At 41.5% G+C, this 22,839-nt stretch overlaps 1 protein-coding gene across 28 annotated transcripts in view; it reads left to right on the forward strand.

Moving 5' to 3' along the window:
- LOC141766074 (pleckstrin homology domain-containing family A member 5-like) overlaps positions 1 to 21,297 on the forward strand; it is a 114,610-nt gene extending 93,313 nt beyond the window's left edge. For 6 of the 28 annotated variants that reach the window (XM_074632531.1, XM_074632532.1, XM_074632540.1 and 3 more), the window contains 14 exons: positions 4,346 to 4,408; positions 4,494 to 4,574; positions 6,158 to 6,307; positions 6,437 to 6,538; positions 7,155 to 7,310; positions 8,989 to 9,144; positions 9,723 to 9,834; positions 11,455 to 11,582; positions 14,693 to 14,908; positions 15,281 to 15,442; positions 17,504 to 17,637; positions 18,063 to 18,205; positions 19,023 to 19,127; positions 20,157 to 21,297. In XM_074632531.1, coding sequence (XP_074488632.1) covers positions 4,346 to 4,408; positions 4,494 to 4,574; positions 6,158 to 6,307; positions 6,437 to 6,538; positions 7,155 to 7,310; positions 8,989 to 9,144; positions 9,723 to 9,834; positions 11,455 to 11,582; positions 14,693 to 14,908; positions 15,281 to 15,442; positions 17,504 to 17,637; positions 18,063 to 18,205; positions 19,023 to 19,114 — 1,695 coding nt within the window. In that variant the 3' untranslated portion in view covers positions 19,115 to 19,127; positions 20,157 to 21,297. Of the gene's footprint in view, positions 1 to 711; positions 793 to 4,345; positions 4,409 to 4,493; positions 4,575 to 6,157; positions 6,308 to 6,436; positions 6,539 to 7,154; positions 7,311 to 8,988; positions 9,145 to 9,722; positions 9,835 to 11,454; positions 11,583 to 14,692; positions 14,909 to 15,280; positions 15,443 to 17,503; positions 17,638 to 18,062; positions 18,206 to 19,022; positions 19,128 to 20,156 lie in introns of all 28 variants that reach the window. The other 22 variants (XM_074632538.1, XM_074632544.1, XM_074632539.1 and 19 more) reach the window with 9 other exon arrangements.
- The last annotated feature ends 1,542 nt before the right edge of the window (positions 21,298 to 22,839 follow it).

A 22,839-nucleotide genomic window follows, 5' to 3' on the forward strand; every position in this document is an offset into this window, starting at 1 on the left:
GTGACGTGGTAATTATAGTTCAGTGCGTCCGAAACATAGACTGTATATAAAGATAGAGGACATGACGGCTCCCCAAAAGTGAAGCTAAAACATCTCTATCGCCCCCTGGTGGCTGGCTGCAGTATAGGTCATAAATCCTGCCCCCTCCATGTTAACAGATGAGACATAAGCCAAACTAAAAAGTCAAAGTACATGTCAAATAATTTTTTCCCCAAAGATGATTTCTGTCATTTTAGGTTCTTATCACGCTGATGTACAGTATGTTCAAGTGTTCATTTTTCTGATAAGCTTGGTTTAAATTAATTATATGAGGCTCTAAAAAGGAAGTGAGACGTCATGATTAACAGCTGTGATTCTGCTTTTGGCTTCACTTTTGTATGCGTCGTCCATCTTTATGTACAGTCACACAAAAGTGTGACTGTACATAAATGTTGAACGGTAGTACACATATTGGGTATGTACACATATTGGGTATGTAGTACACATATTGGGTATGTAGTGCATAGTATGCGATTTCGGACACAGCCAATGTCTTCCTGATCCTGTTTGTAAGCGTCTCTTACTGCTTCTGGTTGCTGCATCCATCCCTGTTTGAGTCTGCTTCATGAGTGCGAGAGAGCGACGTGTAACAACATTGTCGGTGTTGTCTCTGAAGTGAAGCACTGCTATGAACTGACACATGCTATATCGCTCCTCTCCACACTGGACTAGATGAAGGAAAATGACCCTTTAATCGTCATGACTCACACTTTGATTGAGAACTCTGCCCCAAGGCCTCAACTTTACCAGCAAGTAAGGCCAGCCAAAGGCTTTGCTCCGCCTCATCTTCACCAGTCGCTGTTGTTATTTTGGTCTGTTTTGCAATGCTCCTCCTCCTCCGGTGTCCTCATGGCATCTTGAGACTGGTCTCCCTGTATCGTTTGTATCGCCAGCACCTCCTCATCCATTGCTTTTGACTGTTCTCCTCTTCTTATGAGAAGTCATGCCAATATGGTCATGACTTGTAAAGGAGTAGTATGATGTGTTTGCTTCACTGTTCAGTCGAATCCCTTCCTCACTCTCTTTGTGAAGTTTGTCTGTGGGGGCTGGATATAGTTTACTCTAGAACTTTCTATGTGTTTAGAAAACACTCGGCTAGCTGTGGGACGGTCCTAAATGAAAAGATAAAGCTGTGGTTGCAGTCAGATCATTTACGCAGCAAAGCCTCTAGTCTTTACTCATCTTGTTATGTCTGGTGCCCCAACCAGTGAAGGTTAGTCTGTGACTTCTCATAACCCTGTGCAGAATGTTTTCCCTCTCATTAGATGAGCAGCCTGGATTTGGCAGAGGGACTCTAATTAGTGGGACTTAAGTCTGTGTTGTCAGACATGTCACTTCTCAGTTCAGTGCATTATCAAATACCAGAGGTGTGGACTCGAGTCACATGACTTGGACTCGAGCCAGATTCAAGTCACAATTTTTTTTTTTACTTTAGACTCGACTTGAAAAAATAAAAAGACTTGCAACTTGACTTGGACTATAACTATAATGACTCATGACTGCACTTGGACTTGACTTGGGCACTGTCAGTCTTGACTAGGGACTTACCTGCTTGACTTGGGACTTGACTTGAGACTTGTCAGTCTTGATCCGGGACTTGACTCTGGACTTGCTTGTCTTGACTTGGGGCTTGACTTGAGACTTGTTAGTCTTGATTCGGGACTTGACTCTGGACTTGACTGTCTTGACTTACGACTTGATTCTGGACTTGCCTGTCTTGACTTGGGACTTGCCTTTCTTGAATTGGCTCGTGACTCTGGACTTGGGACTTGAGTGCAAAAACTTGAGACTTACTTGTGACTTGCAAAACAATGACTTGGTCCCACCTCTGGCAAATACTATATCTTACTGTGAAAAAAAGGAATTGTATGGGGTTGTTTTTATGGCATAATTTAAGTGCAATAAAGTAAATTAAGTTTCACTTTTAGCAGGAGGACACAATAATATTCCACTATCCTAAAACAAATGTCCACACCAAAGTAATACTCTGTTTACAGTTGATTGGGAGTGCTGCTTTATTAATTTGATGTCAGGAATAAGTGGTAAGTAAGAGTGAGTACACAGCATCAGCTGTGGAATAGATTAATATACCTAATATGGTCAATGGGTGATGATGAAGATGAAGACAGATGTCTGTATTACTTCCCTCTCACCCACTCTTGTTGTCTTGTCTCCTGGTGGAAAGGATAAAGAGGGCCGGCTTGTGTGTGACGATGGCTATGACATCACTTTGCCACTTTTGTGACCGCCTCTCGAGGTGTAAAAGTGCCGCTAAAGACTGCCCCCTCCCAACCTCACCTCCCCCCCACCCATTCATTGGCATACCGGCCCGCCAACAGCTGCATTCCCACCTGTTCAGCTGCCAGACGTCTGTCTCCCTCCTCCTCCTCCTGCTGCTCCCCATGTCACTCGTAATCCACACAACACCACAGTGAAGCCCCCCGTGCTGTGGGACAGTCTGCATGCTCTGTGTGGAATGCCATGTGGTTCTCAGGTCCCACCTGTTTTAACTGTACTGTCTGGTTCAGCTGAGGAGAAAGGTGTGAAAGAGTGCAGGTGTGAGTGTGAAACATTTGTGTACAGTGGAGTCTAAATATATTTGGACAGTGAGTCATTTTGTGTTGTTTTGACTCTGTTGACCAGCACATCGTATTTGAAGTTAAATATGAAGTTAAAGTGCAGACTCTTCAATTTAAGTTGCTTTTTTTAAGTGCAGGGTAATGAACCGAAACATACTGTATGACCAAAGCAGACAATGTTTTTAGGGCCCATCAGATATGAGATCTGAAATGTGATGTGATCTCGTGTTCCACTTGCTGGAGACCAGACTTAAAGCAAAAAAAGCAAGAAAGGAAAGATGGCTGCAGTTCAGGCCTGGCAGAGCGCTACAAAGTGTCTGCTGATGTCTGTAGGTTGGAGACTAGCCAGTCATTGAATGCAAAAGGATTTGAAACCATATATTAAGTGCGATTACTTGATTCAAGTGTATGTCAGTTTTGGGGGGCCCAATAAGGATGTAAATGAAAACTGAACGTTTATAGTCATGTCATTTCATATTCAGTGCGAGTACAAACACAAAACAACACAGAAATATGTCACTGTCCTAATATTTATGTGCTGCACATGTATTTGTTTAGATTCAGAAGAGTGGATGAATGATGAAGCATTATGTGATGAATGGATTTTCTGGAAACATGGGATCCAATGCAGTTGAAATAATTTCCCGTTCGAGCACCGTGATTAGATGAGTGGTATTAATACAAGATGAGAGAAGTTTTACTGTCTTTACTTACTTTTGTAACTACATAAATGCAGATATACTGTTGTATGATATATATACAATATAAATAATAAACATAGGCGGTTGTAGTAGAACTGCAACAATTAATCGATTAGTTGTCAACTATTAAATTAATCGCCAACTATTTTGATAATTGATTAATTGGTTTGAGTAAAAAAAATAAATTAAAAAGTCTAAATTCTCTGATTCCAGCTTCTTAAAAGTGAATATTTCCTGGTTTCTTCACGCCTGTGTGATAGTAAACTGATTATATTTAAGTTGTGGACAAAACAAGACATCAGAGGACGTCATCTTGAGCTTTAGGAAACACTGATCGACATTTTTCACCATTTTATAGACAAAACAACTAATCGATTAGTCAAGAAAATAATCAACAGATTAATCGACAATGAAAATAATCATTAGTTGCAGCCCTAGTTTGTAATAGTGTAAACTAGTGTAGAAGTAACTGCAATACAGTGTGACATTGAACTGCTTTTGTCTGTATTTCAGCCTGGTTTAAAAGTAACTAAATGGCTGTTTATAATTATCCTGAGCAATAATACTGTATGTTAAAAAGTCCTAAGAATATCTGTGGTTATGTCGTTATCTTGAGAATATCTTAAAGTAATACTGCACTTAACGCAGCACACACTCAGTTGAGTCCTTGGACCAGTTAGCTGCAGAGCATGTGCCTGAGAAAACACAGTTGGTGGACGCAGCTTATGCGCTGACTCTAGAGTTTAGTAAGTAAGATTGTTTTACATGACTTCCCCTTGCGTTTCCGATAAAACCACTGCGTTGTGCTGATGGAGACAAACAATTGTGGGTGATGAGGAAACACGAGGCACCAGAGAAGAGACTGTTTAGACTGGCTGGTTTGCTAACTTAGATTGTCCGATTCAGTGAAATATGAGTTCCTGCTCAAGGACAAATCCCTCGTCATGACACTGCATTAGATCTCCAGATTCTAATGTGTATGTGCACATTGGGTGTCTCTGTCTAATTAGCTGTCTGTCTTCACAGTTGAGTCCAGAAGACTACAGGGAGCGCTCCTATACATGTATGCCGGAAGAAGTGGACATTGATGTAAGTTCAGTGTTGCGCTCTCACATGACATGATGCTCCGTTCAGCTATACTGTACATGACGGATCTTTATTGTTTTGTCTTCAGACCAAACTGAGCAGGTTGTGTGAGCAGGACAAAGTGGTGAGGACGCAGGAGGACAAACTTCAGCAGCTGTACAGAGAGAAGGTGACTAAACACTGCACATCTGTCATCATCCCATTCTCACAAAACACTGTTTGAAAGGCTTACAAGAGTGTGGTGGAACAAAATAAACTAAAAAGAATACACAGTTTATACTCTGCTATAAATTATAAGAATAGCTTACGTTAAGTTTATATGCAGAGCACTGACAAAGAGAGAAAAACAGAAGTCTTGTATATCTGTTATAATGTGTAACTATAGCCTAGCTGCTCCTGTCATCAATGTGCAAGACTGTCCAGTGTCAACCGTCTGTAACGCTGTATTGGCCTCTGTGCAGTGTTGACATGCGTGCAGAGAAAACTATCGAGTTAGAAGTAACCTGAAAGAACAGTAATGCACTGTGTTTATTCACCATATCTAACTCAACATTGTAGTCACTTATGCAAACAGAGTTACAGGAGATTTCTGGCATAGATGCTTTTATATAGTGGATACAATTAATGTATAAAGTGTGAGGTGTTGCATAATTTGTAGTTACCTCCATGTCCATAAAACACAACAAAATAAACCATTACATATTCAAATTATATTCTGAAATAATTGGCTATAGTTTATGAGTTGACAGACAATAAATTTAAAGTTTTGGTTGTGGTTTAATGAATGAAGTAAGGAAACCAAACAATAGCTGGTTCAAAGTCCTATACTTTGAGTGTTTGCTTATTTTTATTTTTGCTCTGGGCTCTGAAAATTGGGCTTTTGTCATTATTTTTTATATTTTATAGCCTAAATAATCACTTGATTAATCCATAAACTATATATTACAAGTGGACGTAGTCACCATGAAGTCACCCATGGGTTTGTTGGCATTTTGGCCGTTGCCATCTTTTGCAACCAAAAGTGACACAAGACGCTGGAGCTAAGCACAACCGAACGCTGAATAAGACATTTTTAGGTGACCAAAATGTTACAATTAACTTTCATGAACTGAAAACACACTATGAAAGGGTTAAAGTTGTAAGACAAAAACACAGAAAACAACGCCGTGGTAGCGACCTGTCAGTCACAAGGTAGCCACACCCTAAAGCATACCCTGCTTTATGGTCTATTTGACTCTAAATGGGACCATAATTTAGTAAATGAACATCATGCTGTATTGAAGAAGACTTGAAACTAGCGATTGAGACCATAAACTCATGTTTACAATGTTTACGGAGGTAATAAATCAAGTGAGAAGTAGGGTCATTTTCTCATAGACTTCTATACAATTAGACTTTTTTTTTGCAACCAGAGGAGTCGCCCCCTGCTGGACATTAGAAAGAATGCAAGTTTAAGGCTCTTCAGCATCGGCTTCACTTTTCAGACTCGGATGTAGCCCACTGGATTAATCACAAAAAATAATACATAGTTTTACCAATAAGAAAGATAAGGTACTTGCTGCCATACCTTTTTTTTTTTTTATTTAATACATTTGCAAAACGTATGGGAGCTAAAATCAGGGACCATGGCCCAGAAAATGTGCTTAAAGACGCTTAAATTATCCTGTATGACATAAGTTGATCGAAAAGGTTCCAGTGACAAATGACATACTCTTGCTTTATGTGTATTTGTTATGTTGTGTGTTCTTCCAGCACACTCTGGAGACAGCGCTGCTCTCAGCCAGCCAGGAGATAGAGATGGGCACTGATAACCCTGCCGACATGCAGAGTGTTATCCAGCAGAGAGACTTACTGCAGAGCGGCCTGCTGAGCACCTGCAGAGAGCTCTCCAGAATTACAGCTGTGAGTCATACAGGACATTCACACAGACGCATTGCTGGACACTGAAGATCTCTTTCTTCAGGAGTAACATTAGAGTTATTACATGCTTTTTTTCTTTGTCATTCACAAAGTGTATCTCTCCCAAACCAGGAGTTGGAACGGTCGTGGAGGGAGTACGACAAGCTGGAAGGAGATGTGACTCTGGCTAAGAACAATCTCTTGGAACAGCTTGAAGCGCTGGGAAGCCCTCAGGTAGGATAATTTGTGAGACTGAAGTTGCGCTGCTTTAATCTCACACTGCTTGTGCTGTCTAACATTGGCATGGCATAATAGTCAGACTGGTTGCGGTACATATTCTGCAAAGCTTCAAATAAAAAAAAGCTGAAAATGTGGCAGATTCCCTTGAACACCTAGTCATCCTTTTTTGTAGACGCTTTCTTTGACTTTGGGGGGAAAAGTAAAGCAGATTTCTGTGCTCCAGTGCCCTGAGCTGCCGCGTGGAGGGAGGTAACTGAGAGATCAAAGCAACACAGTGAGTGATTGATGACTGTAGCGATGATAGAGCAGGTCTTAATTAAATCTGTCTTTTATCTTGTCCTTCATCACGGGAGAAGTGTAGAGACAGAGAGAAACTGTTCTAACAGTTATTCCTGGTTGAGCCTGAGTCAGAGCCGATGCTAATTCAGAGTAGAGGAGTCAGAGGACCTGCAGGGAGCCTTTTCGTAAGAGCCCTTCACTCTCACACAGACCTGTCACAAGGAGGAGAGAATTGCACATGTTTTTCTTGCTCTTCTTCTTGTCCCTGTGTCCCGAAAGGTCAAGTTAATCTTTAGGTAATATTTGGTGATTTGTGTGTGTTTTCACCCAGACGGAGCCTCCCAGCCAGCAGCATGTACGCATCCAGAAGGAACTTTGGAGGATTCAAGATGTGATCGAGGCCCTCAATAACAACAAAGCTCAGAGAATCGCTGATGGTGTGAGCATGTATGGGTCCAAGAGCAACTTCAGCAAGCTCAAAAATGAGGTGAGGCACCACTAACAGACCGTATACATGGTCATACATGCTGTTAGTCGACTAATCGGTCGTTATGGTCTTAGTGGACTAAGATTTCTTTAATCGATTAGTCAATTTTTGTGTTTTTTTCATGCTGAATGACTTATCTCCAAGAAACTTATGAGCACATCTCTGGTAAACACAAGATTTAAAGTGGTGCCTTTGTGTGATTGTTTGTGGAGAAACTCAGTTTCACAGATTAAATCAACTAATCGATTAGTTGACATTCGTTGAGTGTTAGTCGACTAAGAATTTCTTTGGTCGAGAACAGCCCTACACAATTTTGATAATCATTTAACCGTGTGAGTCATTTATCAAGCAAAAATGGCAAACATTTTCTGGTTCCAGTCGCTCAAATGTGAGGATGTGCTTGTTTTCTCTTCATTAATGTCATTGTAATTTGAATACCTTTGCGTTTTGGACTGTTGGTCGTACAAAACAAGTAATTTGAAGACGCCACCATAAGGGAGTGTTTTACTATTTTATGACATTTTATAGACTACGGGTGCTTTCACACCTAACCCGTTTGGTTCAGTTAAAACAAACTCAGGTCTGTTTGCCCAGTTAGTACGGTTCGTTTTGGGCTGGTGTGAAAGCTGTCAATCGAACCCTGGTGCAGACCAAACAACCGTTTCCAAGTGGATGCTGGGGCAGTTCGTTTGTGGCGTAAAACAAACCAACCAGAGGATTTAATCATAGCAAATACTGTATGTGATTTTAGCAAGAAATCTGTTTAGTGTGCGATATGTATTTAAGGCGATGTATATAAGCATGTCAGTGTGCGTATTTTCCCTGATTAATAGGTCAAAAGCTGTTGAAACTGCTGTGCTTGTGTCCGACTGTGTACTTTGTCAGTTCATTAACTCTATTAAAAAAGTGCGACAGTGATCCCACAGTTATACGCCTCATCCACGTGTCCATGCGCTCCCCGACGTTCACACTATTCGCTCTAGTCATCTGGGGGCGTGAAAAGGTTTTTTTGTACATTCCTGTCTCTACCATTATTCATCATAACATACGGTCGATTTGCAGTCTAATAATACTAATAATGCTTATAATCAAAGAACATAAATATGCACATCAGAAGAATAGAAGTGCTGCATAAAACCCACCAGAATTAGATTTTCCCCACGCGATTACTGATGATGCAGGATGACAATCGCCAAAACAGTCCAATCAACGAGTCGCCTGTTAGTCTGTAGAACTTCATGTTTACTCCTCTGGTTGGTTTGTAAAAAGTCAGTGTGAACAGGAACCGGACCAGAATTACAATGTATCATTTTTCCCCTTGGTCCGGACCAAATGAACCTACAGTTGTGAATTAGGATAAAATAATCAATCGTGAAAATAATCTGTAGTTGCAGCCCTACAGCTCTCTTTACCCAGATCTCCTGTAGTTGTGTAGATGATGACCATCTTAAGCTGAGTGCTTAAGCGCTGCTCAAGGACAGTACGAGTGGTGCTATCTGAGGTTGATGTGTCAGTCACCCTGTAACAGCATGTGGAGCTCTCTCTCTGGCTAATCAGCTGGTGTGCCCGTCCTGTGGGCCAGAACTACTCTGTACCAGATGGCGGTTGCCCTGAGCGTGCGTGGTGGCGCCATGTGTCACCTTGCTTCCTGTCCTGTGATGCCCTGTATAATCCCCAGGAGGAGGACTCGGTACCCCCACGGCCACCCCTACCCCAGTCCTATGAGCCCAACCCCCCCAACGTGCCCCCTATGCCCTCTCATGCTGGTGTGCGCCCTTCATCACTCCACAGGCCGGAGGAGAGGAAGGCCGGCCACAGGAATGGCACGCACAGCGTAAGCTTGTCGACCTCATGGTTGACCCCGCCTTCATCTGTGTCATCGCACGTCATTGCTCGCTGTGATGGTTTTCACTCTCATTGTGGCGGACGTCTCTTTTGGATTTTGTTTTGGTTGGATCCCCTTTATTTACTTGATGCCATACTTCATCATCATCTTCTTTTTCAGTTAATTGGATGAAGTCTCTTTTTAATTTAATTGCCTTCTTGTTTTCCTTTTCTGTGTTTTTTTTGCTGTGTGTTGAAATGTAGTGATTTTGTTCTGTTCTGTTTTGTTGTGTTCTGTCCTTGGTTGCAAATTAAGCCATGTCTGACTGCTGCCGACTGTTTCATTTGGCTGTAAAATGGTGTGTCATTCTCAAACAACACGGAAAGTTTTTCTTCAAGCTGTATAATTTAGCTTTTAAGATTGCCCAGTCTGTAAAAGCATCATTTTGTAGAAAAGGAATGTCTTGTTGACGCTGTCTCCGAAGTCATTCTGTGAGAGAAAATAACACTTTTTTTCAATTTCTTTATATCTCGCTCCATGAAACCAATGTGTGTGTGTTGAACTTGTTCTTTCTTTCTCGTCGTCAGGGCCCAGACTACAGGCTGTATAAGAGTGAACCAGAGCTCACCACAGTGGCCGAAGTGGATGAGAGCAATGGAGAGGACAGATCTGAACACCCTGATAGAGAACAACACAAAGGTACATTACGTGGTTGTGTCTAGAAGGTAACCCACAAGTTGCGAAACTCTCGCGAGATGGTTAAGGTAAAGGCCCTGACACACCAAGCCGACAGTCGGCCGTTGGACAGTTTGGGTTTGTCAGTGAGTGTCCTAGTTTTTGTGGTGTTTCCGGCACCGTCTGCTCTAGTCTGCCCGTGTCTGATGTTTTTTTTGTCCGATTCAGCATATTCAATCGGCAACGGAGCTTTTCGGTGAGAGAAATCACTCTGATTGGCTGTTTAGCTTAAACGAATCAGTGCACGAGAAGAGAAATGGAAGTGAGGAAAGCAAGCCAACGAGTAAAGTGAAGAGTGCACACAGAAGGCTCTTCTCATTTTTCATCTTCATCTCATCTGATCATTCAAATACACGGATATTTTCACAGCGATATGGTCATTTGAAATGAAGCTAAGTGGTGAGTGAGAGTGGTGTAAAAATGGTCGGCCGACGCTGCTTTGTTTCATGTACGTATCTTAATGGCTTGTATATCCGCAGTCCTCGGTCCTCCAGTTTCACTTTTTGAATGACGAATACAGACTACCGCCACCTGCTGGTGTGGAGAGTTATTTCATCTCATGCAGGCGCAGAATGTACGTGGTAGTGGGCTGTCGGCTGTAGTCTTTGCAAGGTGTTTAAGTGCAACTTTTTGGCCAAGATAAAGGCGACGTGAGGTGATTCAAAGGTCCACCTTCGTCGCCGCTAGTTCTTTGATGTTGGGTTGGTGTGTCGGAGCCTTAGGCATCAACCTTGTATAGTTACGGTTAGGATAGATTGTTGGGCAACGAGTCTCGCGAGAGTTTTTGAATGTTTCGCAACTTGTGGGTTACCTTCAAGACAAGACCACATTACGCTAAGTAATTTGATGCCAGTTTCTGATAACTGCAGTTTTCTAATAATTGATCCGTTTTGTTGACAGTGACACTAACAAAAGCTCGATCGCCTGATGAAATTATTCATGTGTGACCTAATAAACTTCTAGCACTGACAGTTACCATGGTTACAGTGGGATTTACACAGGCATCACTTTGACACAGAGTGTAAAAACAAGGTCAAGGCTTCTCTCCAAAGCATTAAGCTAGGTCACTATATCACTAAGAAAATACAGTGGCATTTGCTCAGACCTTTTTGCCTGGATTTAATTCACACTGTAAATCAATAAACAGCTCAGCTTTGTGCATCAGTGCTTAGTTATTCTATTATCTCGACTTAATTTAGACCTTATGTCACTACACATTCACATTCACACACTAAACATGGTTTAGAAAAGAGCAAATTGGCCTAAATTTGGCAAAACAGCTTGCACAGCGTAATGCAGGCGCTCTGAAGTTGAATGATTACACTGTAGCTCCTCACTTGTTCCACACCGCCACACAGTCAATAGCAGCAACCTGCCGATGCTGCACTTGCTGCGGGAAATACTGTAATTGTCGGTAGAGTGTACTTGATGCTAGATTTTACATCCCCAGGGTTAAACTTGAAGGTCTTGCTATACACAAAATATGATACTGTATCATTCAAAATAGTATACTCTTTAGTGAGTTGCTACTAACATGTTGTCATTGAACCAGGTGGCTTACTGACCTCTTTTTTTTGCTGCTAGGGATGTCCTACCCAGTTGGCATTGTCCCACCCAGGACCAGATCTCCAGTGCCTGACTCTTCCTCCATAGCTTCATACGTTACCTTAAGGAAGACCAAAAGGCCTGACCCCAGGACGGTGAGTCTAATGGTAAATTGCCCATGTTTTAAACTCTAATACCACTGGATGCTGCCAGATGTTGCCATCAGTTGTCAGGAACTAACCAGTGGGCAACCTCTGGGTCTGAAAAGTGAAACCGATTCTGAAGTGCCTTAAACTTGCATTCTTTCTAATAGCCAGCAGGGGGCGACTCCTCTGGTTGTAAAAAAAAGTCTGATTGTATAGAAGTCTATGAGAAAATGAGCCTACTTCTCACTTGATTTATTACCTCAGTAAACATTGTAAACATGAGTTTATGGTCTCAATCGCTAGTTTTAAGTCTTCTTCAATACAGCATGATGTTCATTTAGTAAATTATGGTCCCATTTAGAGTCAGATAGACCATAAAGCAGGGGATGCTTTAGAGCAGTGGTCTCAAACTCAATTTACCTGGGGGCCGCTGGAGGCAGAGTCTGGGTGAGGCTGGGCCGCATCAGGTATTCCACAAAAAAAGCTTTGTTAAAAAAAACAACAATCTTCTCAAACGTCATTATTAACAGTTCTTTAACTTGAATGGGTTCTTCTGAACATGAACTGTCCTGAACATTAATGGAACATTGAAGAACATGAACGGTTCTTCTGAACATGGCCTCTATTGCGTCTCCCACTTTTCCTGAAATTGTCTGTGCTCGTCACCAACCTTTCTCTTCACTGCAGGCTTTGAAAAAGACATGATTGGGGCTGTGTGACAAGATATATATTCATTCCACTTGGTGTCACTCCGCAATAAAGTTGTGCCTGCTGTGTTTGTGTTGCTCTGCAATTACACCACCAAACCGCTAGTTGGCGGCGGCGTCTCTATGAGTTTCCTTCTTCTTCTTGTACTACAAACAGAAACTGAGCGGAGTTGGAGCTAATAACTGTTGAACCACAGAACTTTTACTGACATTACTGCAACGCCGAAAAGAGAAAATATATCTGAGTGGATTTGTGTGAACAAACATTGAAAAGATGGAGGCAGAGAGAAGTAGAACTTTCTGTGGTTGTCCGGGGTCCTGGCCGCTCAGCATCGCTGAGAGACTGGACCAATCACAGCTGTTGCGGTCTGCGTCGCCGCGACGTGTAGTTACATTTCTGGAGAGGTGCACGTCAGGCTACGGCGTCGATTCAACGCAGAAGTATAAATCAAGCTTTAATCTAGTTTATGCGATGTTACACGGGCGCCGCCACAGTTGTTGTGAAATGTTTCTCTGCTTGCATCAAGCCCGGCCGATTGCCCGCCCCCGGGAGCCATATACCCCGCTGTGATTGGTAGGTTCGTTCAGCTCGGGCTCGCGCAACAAAGGGACCTTCCACGGCAAACTGCCATTCACATAAAACTCGTGGGCCGAGGGCGCCTGGTTAGCTCAGTTGGTAGAGCGGGCGCCCATGTAACAAGACTTGGTCCTGACCGCGGCGGCCCGGGTTCGAATCCGGCCTGTGGCCCTTTCCGCATCCACTCTCTCTCTCCCCCCTTTCCAAGACTCTATCCACTGTCCTGTCAATAAAAATGAAAAAATGCCCCCAAAAAAAACTTTATAAAAAACTTTATAAAAAAAAAAAAAATTTGCGGGCCGCACTAACATTAAACTTTCATATCAAGGTGGGGGCCACAAAATATCGTCTTGCGGGCCGCAATTGGCCCGCGGGCCGCGAGTTTGAGACCCCTGCTTTAGAGCGTGGCTACCTTGTGATTGACAGGTCGCTACCACGGCGTTGTCCGGTTTCGGAGTTCTCATTGTTTTCATCTTACAACTTTAACCCTTTCACAGTGTGTTTTCAGTTCATGAAAGTTAATTATAACATTTTAGTCGCCTAAGAAAACGTCTTATTCAGCGTTCGGTTATACTAAGCTCCAGCCTCTCGTGTCACTTCTGGTTGCAAAAAACAACAACATGGCAACGGCCAAAAACCAAGATGGTGACGGCCAAAATACCAAACTCGAGGCATCAATACGGCAGTCCACAAACCAGTGGGTGACGTCATGGTGACTACGTCCACTTCTTATGTACAGTTTATGGAACTAACTTTCAAATGTAAAAAGGGCTAAACTGTTTAGCACTTATTTTCCTGTGTGGCAAACCATCTCTGTCTCTAAGCAGTAGAAAAACAATAATGCGAGGTATGATTGCTTTTTGCTCGTTTTCTTTTATCTCATGATTGTAAACATAGTTTGGCAGCAGCACCAAACTAGCCACCAGTTGAATTGCGCCTCTTAATTGGTTGTTTTGGTTATTAAGCTGTTGGCTGAAAGTGAACACGTGGCAGACGGGTGTGACTCATGCTCCTAAAACTGGGCTGTCATAAAATAGATGCCGAGCTTGGTTTATACAGTTTCCAGCCTCAAACACTATCAACTTAAATAAACTAACCATGTCATTAGTGCACCACACTGTAGGGTGTGTCCTCTTTAGTGTGTCTGATGGACATACAGTGTAGTATGTTCACCATGTGAACTTTGTAAAATGCCAGCTGAGCACACATACAGTACTGTAGTCTTCCCTGTAGGACATATAGCCTGTGGTTGTAAGAGACAGGCCTTTAGAGTTCAGTTTAGGCCCTTAGATACCAGCCTCTTGAACAATCTGGACAGTGGAGGCTGCGTCCTCGGGCTCTGGACTGAATCCAGATCAGCCAGCCCCTCCAGCACGGCAGAAACCTGCAACTTATCTACAGTTCACTTCACATCATCAGCCGGTCCTGCTCAGGCATTAACAGGCCTCCAGCCTCTGTGAGTGCACCCATGTGTGCCAGCAGGAGCGTGTGTGTGCACAGCAGCCAGTCAGGTTTTAAGAGAGTGAACATTAAAGAGCTGTTTCACTCTCTTTATTGTGGTTATTATGTCAATCCTGACGTCTTTGTTTAGAGGAGCAAAACGTTTTTCCAGTACGAGCAGTATTTAACAGAGAAGATGCGATAGCTAGTATTCACCGCATTATGAGATCTGACCCAACCGCACCGTGACGCCACTTAGCTACACACCCAAACTGTGGCTCTGCGTAGTAAAAAATTACTGTAGTGACATTTTTGTCTCCTAGCATGCTACAGTATTATTAACTTCTATTTATTGTGTGTGTTGTTTGTGTTTCTGCATGTCTGTGGTTGTCTTCTCTGGCTAACAGGAGCGTCCACGCAGCGCGATGGAGCAGCAGCTGTGTGCCGCGGAGAGCGGCCGGCCCAGGATGAGCGTGGAGGAGCAGCTGGAGAGGATCCGCCGCCATCAGCAGGGCGCCCTCAGGGAGAAAAAGAAAGGCGGCCACATCCGGGGTAGCAGCCAGGAGAACACACCCTCTCGCAGTCACTCGTTTACGAAAGAAAACCATTATCGCAGCATGCAGGTACTGGGCGACTGCTGCAGACACTAAAAGGCAACAATTAAAGGAGCCGTGTGCAGGATTTACTGGCATCTAGTGGTGAAGTTGCAGATTGCTACCATCCGAATAACCCTCCGCTCACGCCTCCCTTCCTAAGCGTGTCGAAGGATATGAGGGCTCCTTCTAAGCTAACGAAAACACGATTCTTAGTTTCAGAAATTACTTTATACACTAATGAAAACATAGTTATGGATATTATATTCTCTTTCTGCCAATAAATCCACTTAAATCCTACACACTGGTCCTTTAAGTTCAGAGTAGGCTGATATCAAATCCTGGAATCCTGTCATATGACCTGATCTCTCTGCATTTTTGTCCCCTTTTTGTCTTTTCTAGTCCCAGATGAGGCGCAGAGATGGGGGGCTAAGCTGTGGCATTGAGGAGCTGGAGGCCTCGCTCAGGCAGCAGGAGGTGGTGAGGGACCAGGAGACGCCCGCCGAGGAGATCGCCCGTCTCAAAGAAGCCTCGCAGGCTGACCACTTAAATATGGACAGAGAGGTGAGGTTCAGTTGGCTGTTTTATCAGACTGAGTGTGCTAATATTATTATAGACAAGTTAGGAAATGTTTTCCAACATCACATCAAGTATTGTCGTTTTGATTCCCAATACCACTACTCTGTTTTTTTTAGAATAATTAAAGAAACGTATGCCTGGTTCGTACTATACAATATTTTTGTCGGTGACGATGGTCACTATGTCAGATTAGGTGATTGAGAGTCATAAGTTCTTGTGTTGACTTGGCCGAGAGACATGACAGACTACAAGTCGGTCCCCGACCAATCATCGCTGGTCATCTTTCACTATTTTTCACTTTGTCTTGGTAGTACCTCGAGGAAACATCAAAAAGGCCGGGGTGTTGTCGCCATAGCTCCTCCAATTTTTCCTCCATTTCACCTCACAGCACCATCATCATTCCTCTTTCGCTTCGCCAATGTTTACCGTTGTGCGCGCCTGTGCGGCAGATCACTCTGTGCTCCTTATGGTCAAAGTCACGGCCGTGATGGAACACCTCATAGAAGGAAAGAAAAAGTCAAAAATGCTGGACTTTCTGTCGGGACTTTGTGAGGCGTCCCGGACGCGGCGTCGGTTGGTGTCTACTATGACAAACTACACGGGATAAAAACAATCGATTGTCGCTCACAACACTCATTGTCCTTCCTGAGCCCTACACACACCCAACACCCTACGACGGCCGTGTCGGGCTGATATTGTGTAGTCTGAACCAGCCATTAAACAATTACATGGTATTATTGCAATTAAAACAGCTCTTGTTACTTAAATGTCACACTCATTAAACACATGATTAATGAATGTGCATATAGCAAAAATTATCAGGAAAATAATATAAATCTGAAGGGCTGTCCTCAACCAAAGAAATTCTTAGTCGACTAACACTCATAATGAGTTTGTCGACTAATCGATTAGTTGATTTAATCGATAGATCTGTAAAACTGAGTTTCTCCATAAAGAATCACACAAAAGCACCACTTTTAATCTTGTGTTGAGCAGAGATGTGCTCATAAGTTTCTTGGAAATAAATCATTCAGCATGAAAAAAGCATAAAAAACTAGAATGGCACTCAGAGAGTGCAGACCTCCGCCAAGGTGCCTGACTTTAAAAACGGATCACAGCACACAATGTAATGGATTGTTCATTGTGCTACACTCCAAAAAAATGTCATTCAAATCCATTGCAAACTTTTGGAGTAATCCTGCTAACAGACAGACAGACAGACAAACAAACAGACCAACGCCGGTGAAAACATAACCTCCTTGGCCCAAGGCCTTTGGCCTTAGCGGAGGTAAACAACTAATCGGCTAAAGAAATCTTAAGTCGACTAAAACCGATTAACGACCGATTAATCGACTAATCGACTAAGAGGGGACAGCCCTACACATTTGTGTCTTGTTTGAAAGGTACATTTTGAAAAGGATAATTATTCTTTGATTTTAGCTAGATGAAGAACCATGGTTGTGTTTGACACCATATTTCAAAGCAACTATAAAAACATTTGTTTACTCATATTTGAATCACTGCACTTCCATATTTATAGGCCTTCCTGTAATCAATTACTTTATTGTTATTATATTTTTAGAACTCAAACTACCAAAATGCAAAGTTGCAAAACACTGTAGTCAGGAATGTGCATGACACTAAACAGTACATACTTCTTATACGAGAATCTTTTCATAGGCTGCCTATAAGCCATTCACTCGATTTGAAGGTGCTGTTTTTACAAGAGTTCACGCCCTTTCTCTGGATAACATCAATGAACCCCTTACTGCTTATGTTCCCGACTGATCTCTTCATGCTGCACAATGTCTCACATTAAGCGTTTCTCGCTCGAGGACAAAGCCTACGGTGATGCTCCATTTAGTTCTTACTCACCCAAAATGTGGAACAGCCTCCCTGTGCCGATAACGACGCTGACGAGCATCTGTTATTTGTTTGTAAATGTATTTTTAGCTTGTGGTTGTTTATCTTTTATTTGTAAAGCACATGATACATCCCATTCATTTGTATGACGTGTGCTATATAAAGTGTGTTGTGTTTCTTCAGCTCTCCGTGCCTGACAAAGTGCTGATTCCTGAGCGCTATGTGGAGTCAGACCCCGAGGAGGCTCTGAGCCCGGAGCAGGAGGCTGATAAGCAGAGGAAAGTTGATCGCATCAAAGCCCTCATTGCCAAAAATAGGTAAACACATCACCATGATCTGTCTGTACCACATTTTATTAGCAAGGACAGGGCTGCTCAGACCCTTGATGTTAGGTAAGGAGCCTTTGAACAAAGGGCTATCTTTGTAGGTGAGCACTGATATCCCCCAGCAGAGATCATGCATGAAATTCTTTCTAGAAGTGAGGGGTAAGTTTGGGGTCACGGCAGGACATCACCATCACTGCCTGCCTGCTCTTCACCATGCAGATCAGTGCCTTAGATGTGCAGAAAATGCTCTTACCTCCTAGCCACTGTGACATTTTATTCTAAATGTCAACCCTCTTGAATTGATTTAAAAGAGATAGCTTCTCTGTCCCGGGGTAATTGTGTTTATTCTGAAACCATGTTTACAGTTAAAGCGCTGTATGTATATCACAGAGAACATTTTGTATGTGTGCTCCCAGCATGCAGAATGTGCTGCCGAGTACGGCTCTAAGCCCAGAGGAGGAGACAGAAGTGGAGGTTACCGTACAGGAGAAAGAGAAGATGATTAATATCTCCTACGAGCTGGCAGCAGAGGCCTCCAAACGCAGCAAGCTGGTAGCAGGTACATCTCTAGGGACAAGAGGGAGGAGATAGAATAATGCATGTGATGAAACAAAAGCTAGTGTGAGCCTGTTCTTACAGATCGCTACTTTTTCATTGTGGTTTATCAAACTGCGGCTGCATCTTCCATTGTGTATGTGTTCAGTCATTTATCATTGTAGCCTCAGTAGTTTCTTCATTAAAGCTGCATTTGGTAACTTTGGGCAAATATGTTAAAAAGTTATTTTTATAAAACTGTCATGATATCCTGACAGTAATGCGTGAGACAGATAATCTGTGAAAAAATCAAGTTCCTCTGCCTCCCCCTAGTGCTCCTAATGGCATTTGCAAGTTTCAATTTGCAGGCTCTACAGCAGCTGTCAATCACTGCTCACGAAATTCTCCGATCAAACTGTCAAACTAGGCAGCGCTGATCAAATATGAATCAATATTCTGTTACTGTAATGCCTATTTCACGCCTCAAATGTTTTCGGAAACATTTTGTAGTGTACTGTTTAGCTGTAAAATGAAAGTTTGTGACCCAGCCCCCCACCGGCTTTAGCAAACTTTCTTATTTTACAGGCAGTTAAACAGTACACTATAACAATATGTTTCTGAAAACATTTGAGATGAGAAATGGGCATTACAGTAACAGAATATCGATTAGTATTCCTAGTTTGACAGTTTGATCAGAGTTCACCAGTTTTGCGAGCAAAGTTACCGACTTCATCTTTAATTTCATCGACTTCAGTGATTATTTTCTGTGTTGTTTGTTATGTTGTTTTTGATATTTTGTTTGTGCCTGCGTGTGTCCGACATGTTGCTCTGTTTCATTGCAGTGAAAAGCCCGTCGTCCTCTTCCCCACCCCTTCCACAGCCTCCTAACACACCCCCTCAACTCACTGACGGGTCTCACTTCATGTGTGTGTAGTACAGTAGCACCAGTAAGGGCCTTCATCAACCTGTTTTGTCCATACTCACAGTGCTAAAGTGTTCTCAGTGTTTTAATTGTTGCCTCTGGGGAGAAAAAGCATGTCAGAATGAGGGGATTGATGGAAAGTTATGTAAAAGTATGAGGAGGGGAAACCGTTGTCATGTGTTTGTATGTATTCTGTGTTGCTGTGGAACCACGTTTTTCTCATCATGAGGTATTTCTTAGAATCTGCGTAGTCACATGACTCAACTCAATGTTGCTGTAGGGCCATTATTTCTTTTTTTACAATATTTCTTGTGCAATGATAAGACCCATATGACATAAAATACACTGTATGGGCACTTTATTAGGGACAGCTGTACAATCTAATGCCTATAGAGTGCTCCAGGGATGACATATTTTTGTATATTATGATGTTAATATACAGTCACTAGATCCCTTTCACTGTCTGTGACATATTCTACAGATGTCTAGACATGTAAACTGTATTATGTAGCTGATATGATGTCCATATACTGTCAATAGATCACCTTCACTGTCTGTTGCTGCTGGGACACGCAGCTGAGACGCGAGGAGCTCGCGTGTAAAATAGGCGACCCTCCTATTCTATAAAATAGACGCGCGTCTCATGCGGGCAGTGTGTCCACTCTAACCTGTTAACATGGACGCCGAAATAAAAAACAACACGCCACGCGAGACTCACGCGAGCCTCATGCGGGCAGTGTGTCCACCACTTAATACAACCTTCCTCTGCAGCAATCGGATCTCATATTAATACCAGATGTAAATGTAATCAGGTTAAATCATATCTAGATACAATCTGGATACGAGACGCATTTTAATGTCAGCAGTAAAGGGGGTCTATAGCAACAAAAACTGAACATTATAGGCATCATAAAAGTAGACTATGACAGTTATATCGAGTTGCAATAGACTGTACAGGTGGTCACTGAGTGTATAGGAGAACTAAGTTGCGTCTCCATTGTCTGGGATTATTTATGAAGCATAATTTGACCTTTGCCCCCTTCTCGTTCTGCAGCACAGGCTCTGGCCTCAGTGAAAACCTATACATGAAGGAAACGGCAGCGGAGGTGTAAAGATGCCCCTGAAGACTTCCCAAAGGACATCAGCACAAGGCCTCGGCCTACAGAGAGTGAAACTGCCTACTCCGCACTCTGGGGTGTTGACCTCTGACTTCTGTATGCTCACTGTGACGTCTTAAGCTCTTATGCCACCAACAACACTTTCTCTGTGACATTTCTCTGTAATTTCCCCTCGTTGGGGCACCACACAATATACTGTTATTGTTGCAGTTCCATTTTTCAGTTTTTACGAGGCTTTTATTTTCATTATTTATATGGTTTTATTAGGTCCTTGTTTGAGTATGGGCCAACGTCTGTCTGTATATATATATATAAGGCTAATAGACTGATCTCTGTTGTGAGCCTAAGGGCCTGAGACTAAATGTTTTGGCCACATTTTCCATTCATGTTTCACCACCTGTCCTAAAAGGTTTCAAAAACATATTTTCACATAATTTTAGTTCGCTTTTATAAGTCACTCAGTTTGTTTTTCAGACATTGGTCATTAACTAATCATTCATATTTATCCATTTATTGTAAAGAACATATGTGGATGCGAAAGATGACTTTATAAGAGATGTAGATCCCTCCATTATAGCGAAAGGAGGAGACACTTTATTGCTGCGGACAAAGATTATTTGTAATTTCTCCTGTTTCTGGGTTGTAATTATTTAAAAATGGGATCTTCTGCAGTCCCCGTCGCATTGTTGCCGACACATATGTGAATGTTTAAGTCACTCTATACTGTCTTTTTTTTTATTGCTGAGAGATATATTTAAACTGAGAGAAGGAAAAAGAAATCCGAGTTTGGTTCTATTTTATGACATGTTGGTTTGAAGTCTTGGAACAAACAAACAAAAAAAAGATTAGCACATGTAAAAAGCAATAAAAAAAAAATTGTGGATCCAGGATTGTGTGTGTGTGCGTGTGTGTGTGTACAAAGTGTAATTATCAGAGGTTTACTGTGTATATAATGTACATGGTACAGCAGGATGGGACGATGTATCCAGCATATGGTTACATACTAGATTTGACTTGCAAATGTTCATATCCCATCTGTTTTATATCATGTTAAATAAATGTTGCTGTTCTTAACAAGCGGTTGTGTTTTGTTCTTTACCACTCTGTAGCCAGCTGTAGTGGACAAGCTGAGAATAAAGCCATGTACTCACGCTTGTTCATCAGCTCAAGTTCAGCTTTCTCCTGTAACATGAGAACTCTGGACTTATACAGCAAAATATTATGTTAGAATAACTCAGGATTGAATGAATTTTAACACAATACTGAACAATGTGTTAATATTTAGAGTTTTATGCTTGAATAGTGGACTAATGATTTAATTTATCAGCTTTAGAAATGATCAAATGTAAAATGGGTCATTTGTATGTTACAGATAAATGTGAATGTGGGATGGTTTAATTTGTCTGGCTTGAGGTCCTCAATATGAGTGACAGCCAGTTTAAATATAGAACTATGGTTCCCTCTTGTGGTCATTCTGCTGCTGCAACATATCCTTGCCAACTTCCTGAAATGTTTTAATATGCGACACAACAAAAGCAGAGAGGGAAATTTTCCATATTTCCAAATAGCTATGGCCGTATTCATTTGTTTGGGGCCCTTGAGCAAAAACATGCTATTTGGCCCCAGGCCAGTGGACCACTTTGCCCAGTTGGTAATCTAGTATTGATTGAGTTAGTAATAAGTATCTATTAATAAATGCTTTTAACACTTTCTAATGAGCCTTCAAGGAGTTATAAATAGTATTATTATTCAAATGTTTTATTAAATTGTCAAACTTTTACACACTGTACATTATACAGTACAATGATGTACAGTACAGTAATGATAATAACATTCTAAATAATAATAAATAGTAATATATATTTAATATATATAAATGTAAATGTGTATTTTAGTTTAGATTCATTGCAGGCTTTTCCAATAAGTGAGCCTAATGACTAATGAGCAGTCAATGAGTTATAATATTATATTATGATTTTATTATTATTATTCAAATGTTTTTATTGTTTTTTCAAACTTTTACACATTGGACATTATACGGCATGCCAATATCTTCATCCCACCCTCCACACCCCTTGGGAGACTGGCCAACAAAACAAAAAAATAAATAATAATAATAATAAAATAATAATAATAAACAACAACAAAAATATTTTAAAGAATATAAATTAAAAAAAGGAAAAGAAGGGGAAAAACATGGCAAAATAAATAAGGAGTTATTATTATTCAAATGTTTTTATTGGGTTTTCAAAACCTTTACAGATTATACATTACACAGTATGGCAACATCTGCATCCTACCTACCCCACCCCCCTGGTAGGCTGGCCAACAAGACAAAAAAATCAATAAAATAGATAATAATAATAAGAAGAAGAAGAAGAAGAAGAAGAAGAAACAAACATATATAGTAAAGAATATAAAGAAAAAAGAAAAAGAATGGGAAAAACATTGTAAAATAAATAAGGAGTTATAAAAGTATATTGCATATACTGTGTATACATGTATATGTTAATATAAATGTGAATTGATTTTAGTCCAGATTCATTGCAGGCGTTTCCAATAAGTGAGCCTTATCAGCCATCAAGGAGTTATAAATGTTATTATTATTATTCAAAAGTT

Source organism: Sebastes fasciatus, chromosome 4 (genome assembly GCF_043250625.1).
Source record: "Sebastes fasciatus isolate fSebFas1 chromosome 4, fSebFas1.pri, whole genome shotgun sequence".
Taxonomy (NCBI): domain Eukaryota; kingdom Metazoa; phylum Chordata; class Actinopteri; order Perciformes; family Sebastidae; genus Sebastes; species Sebastes fasciatus.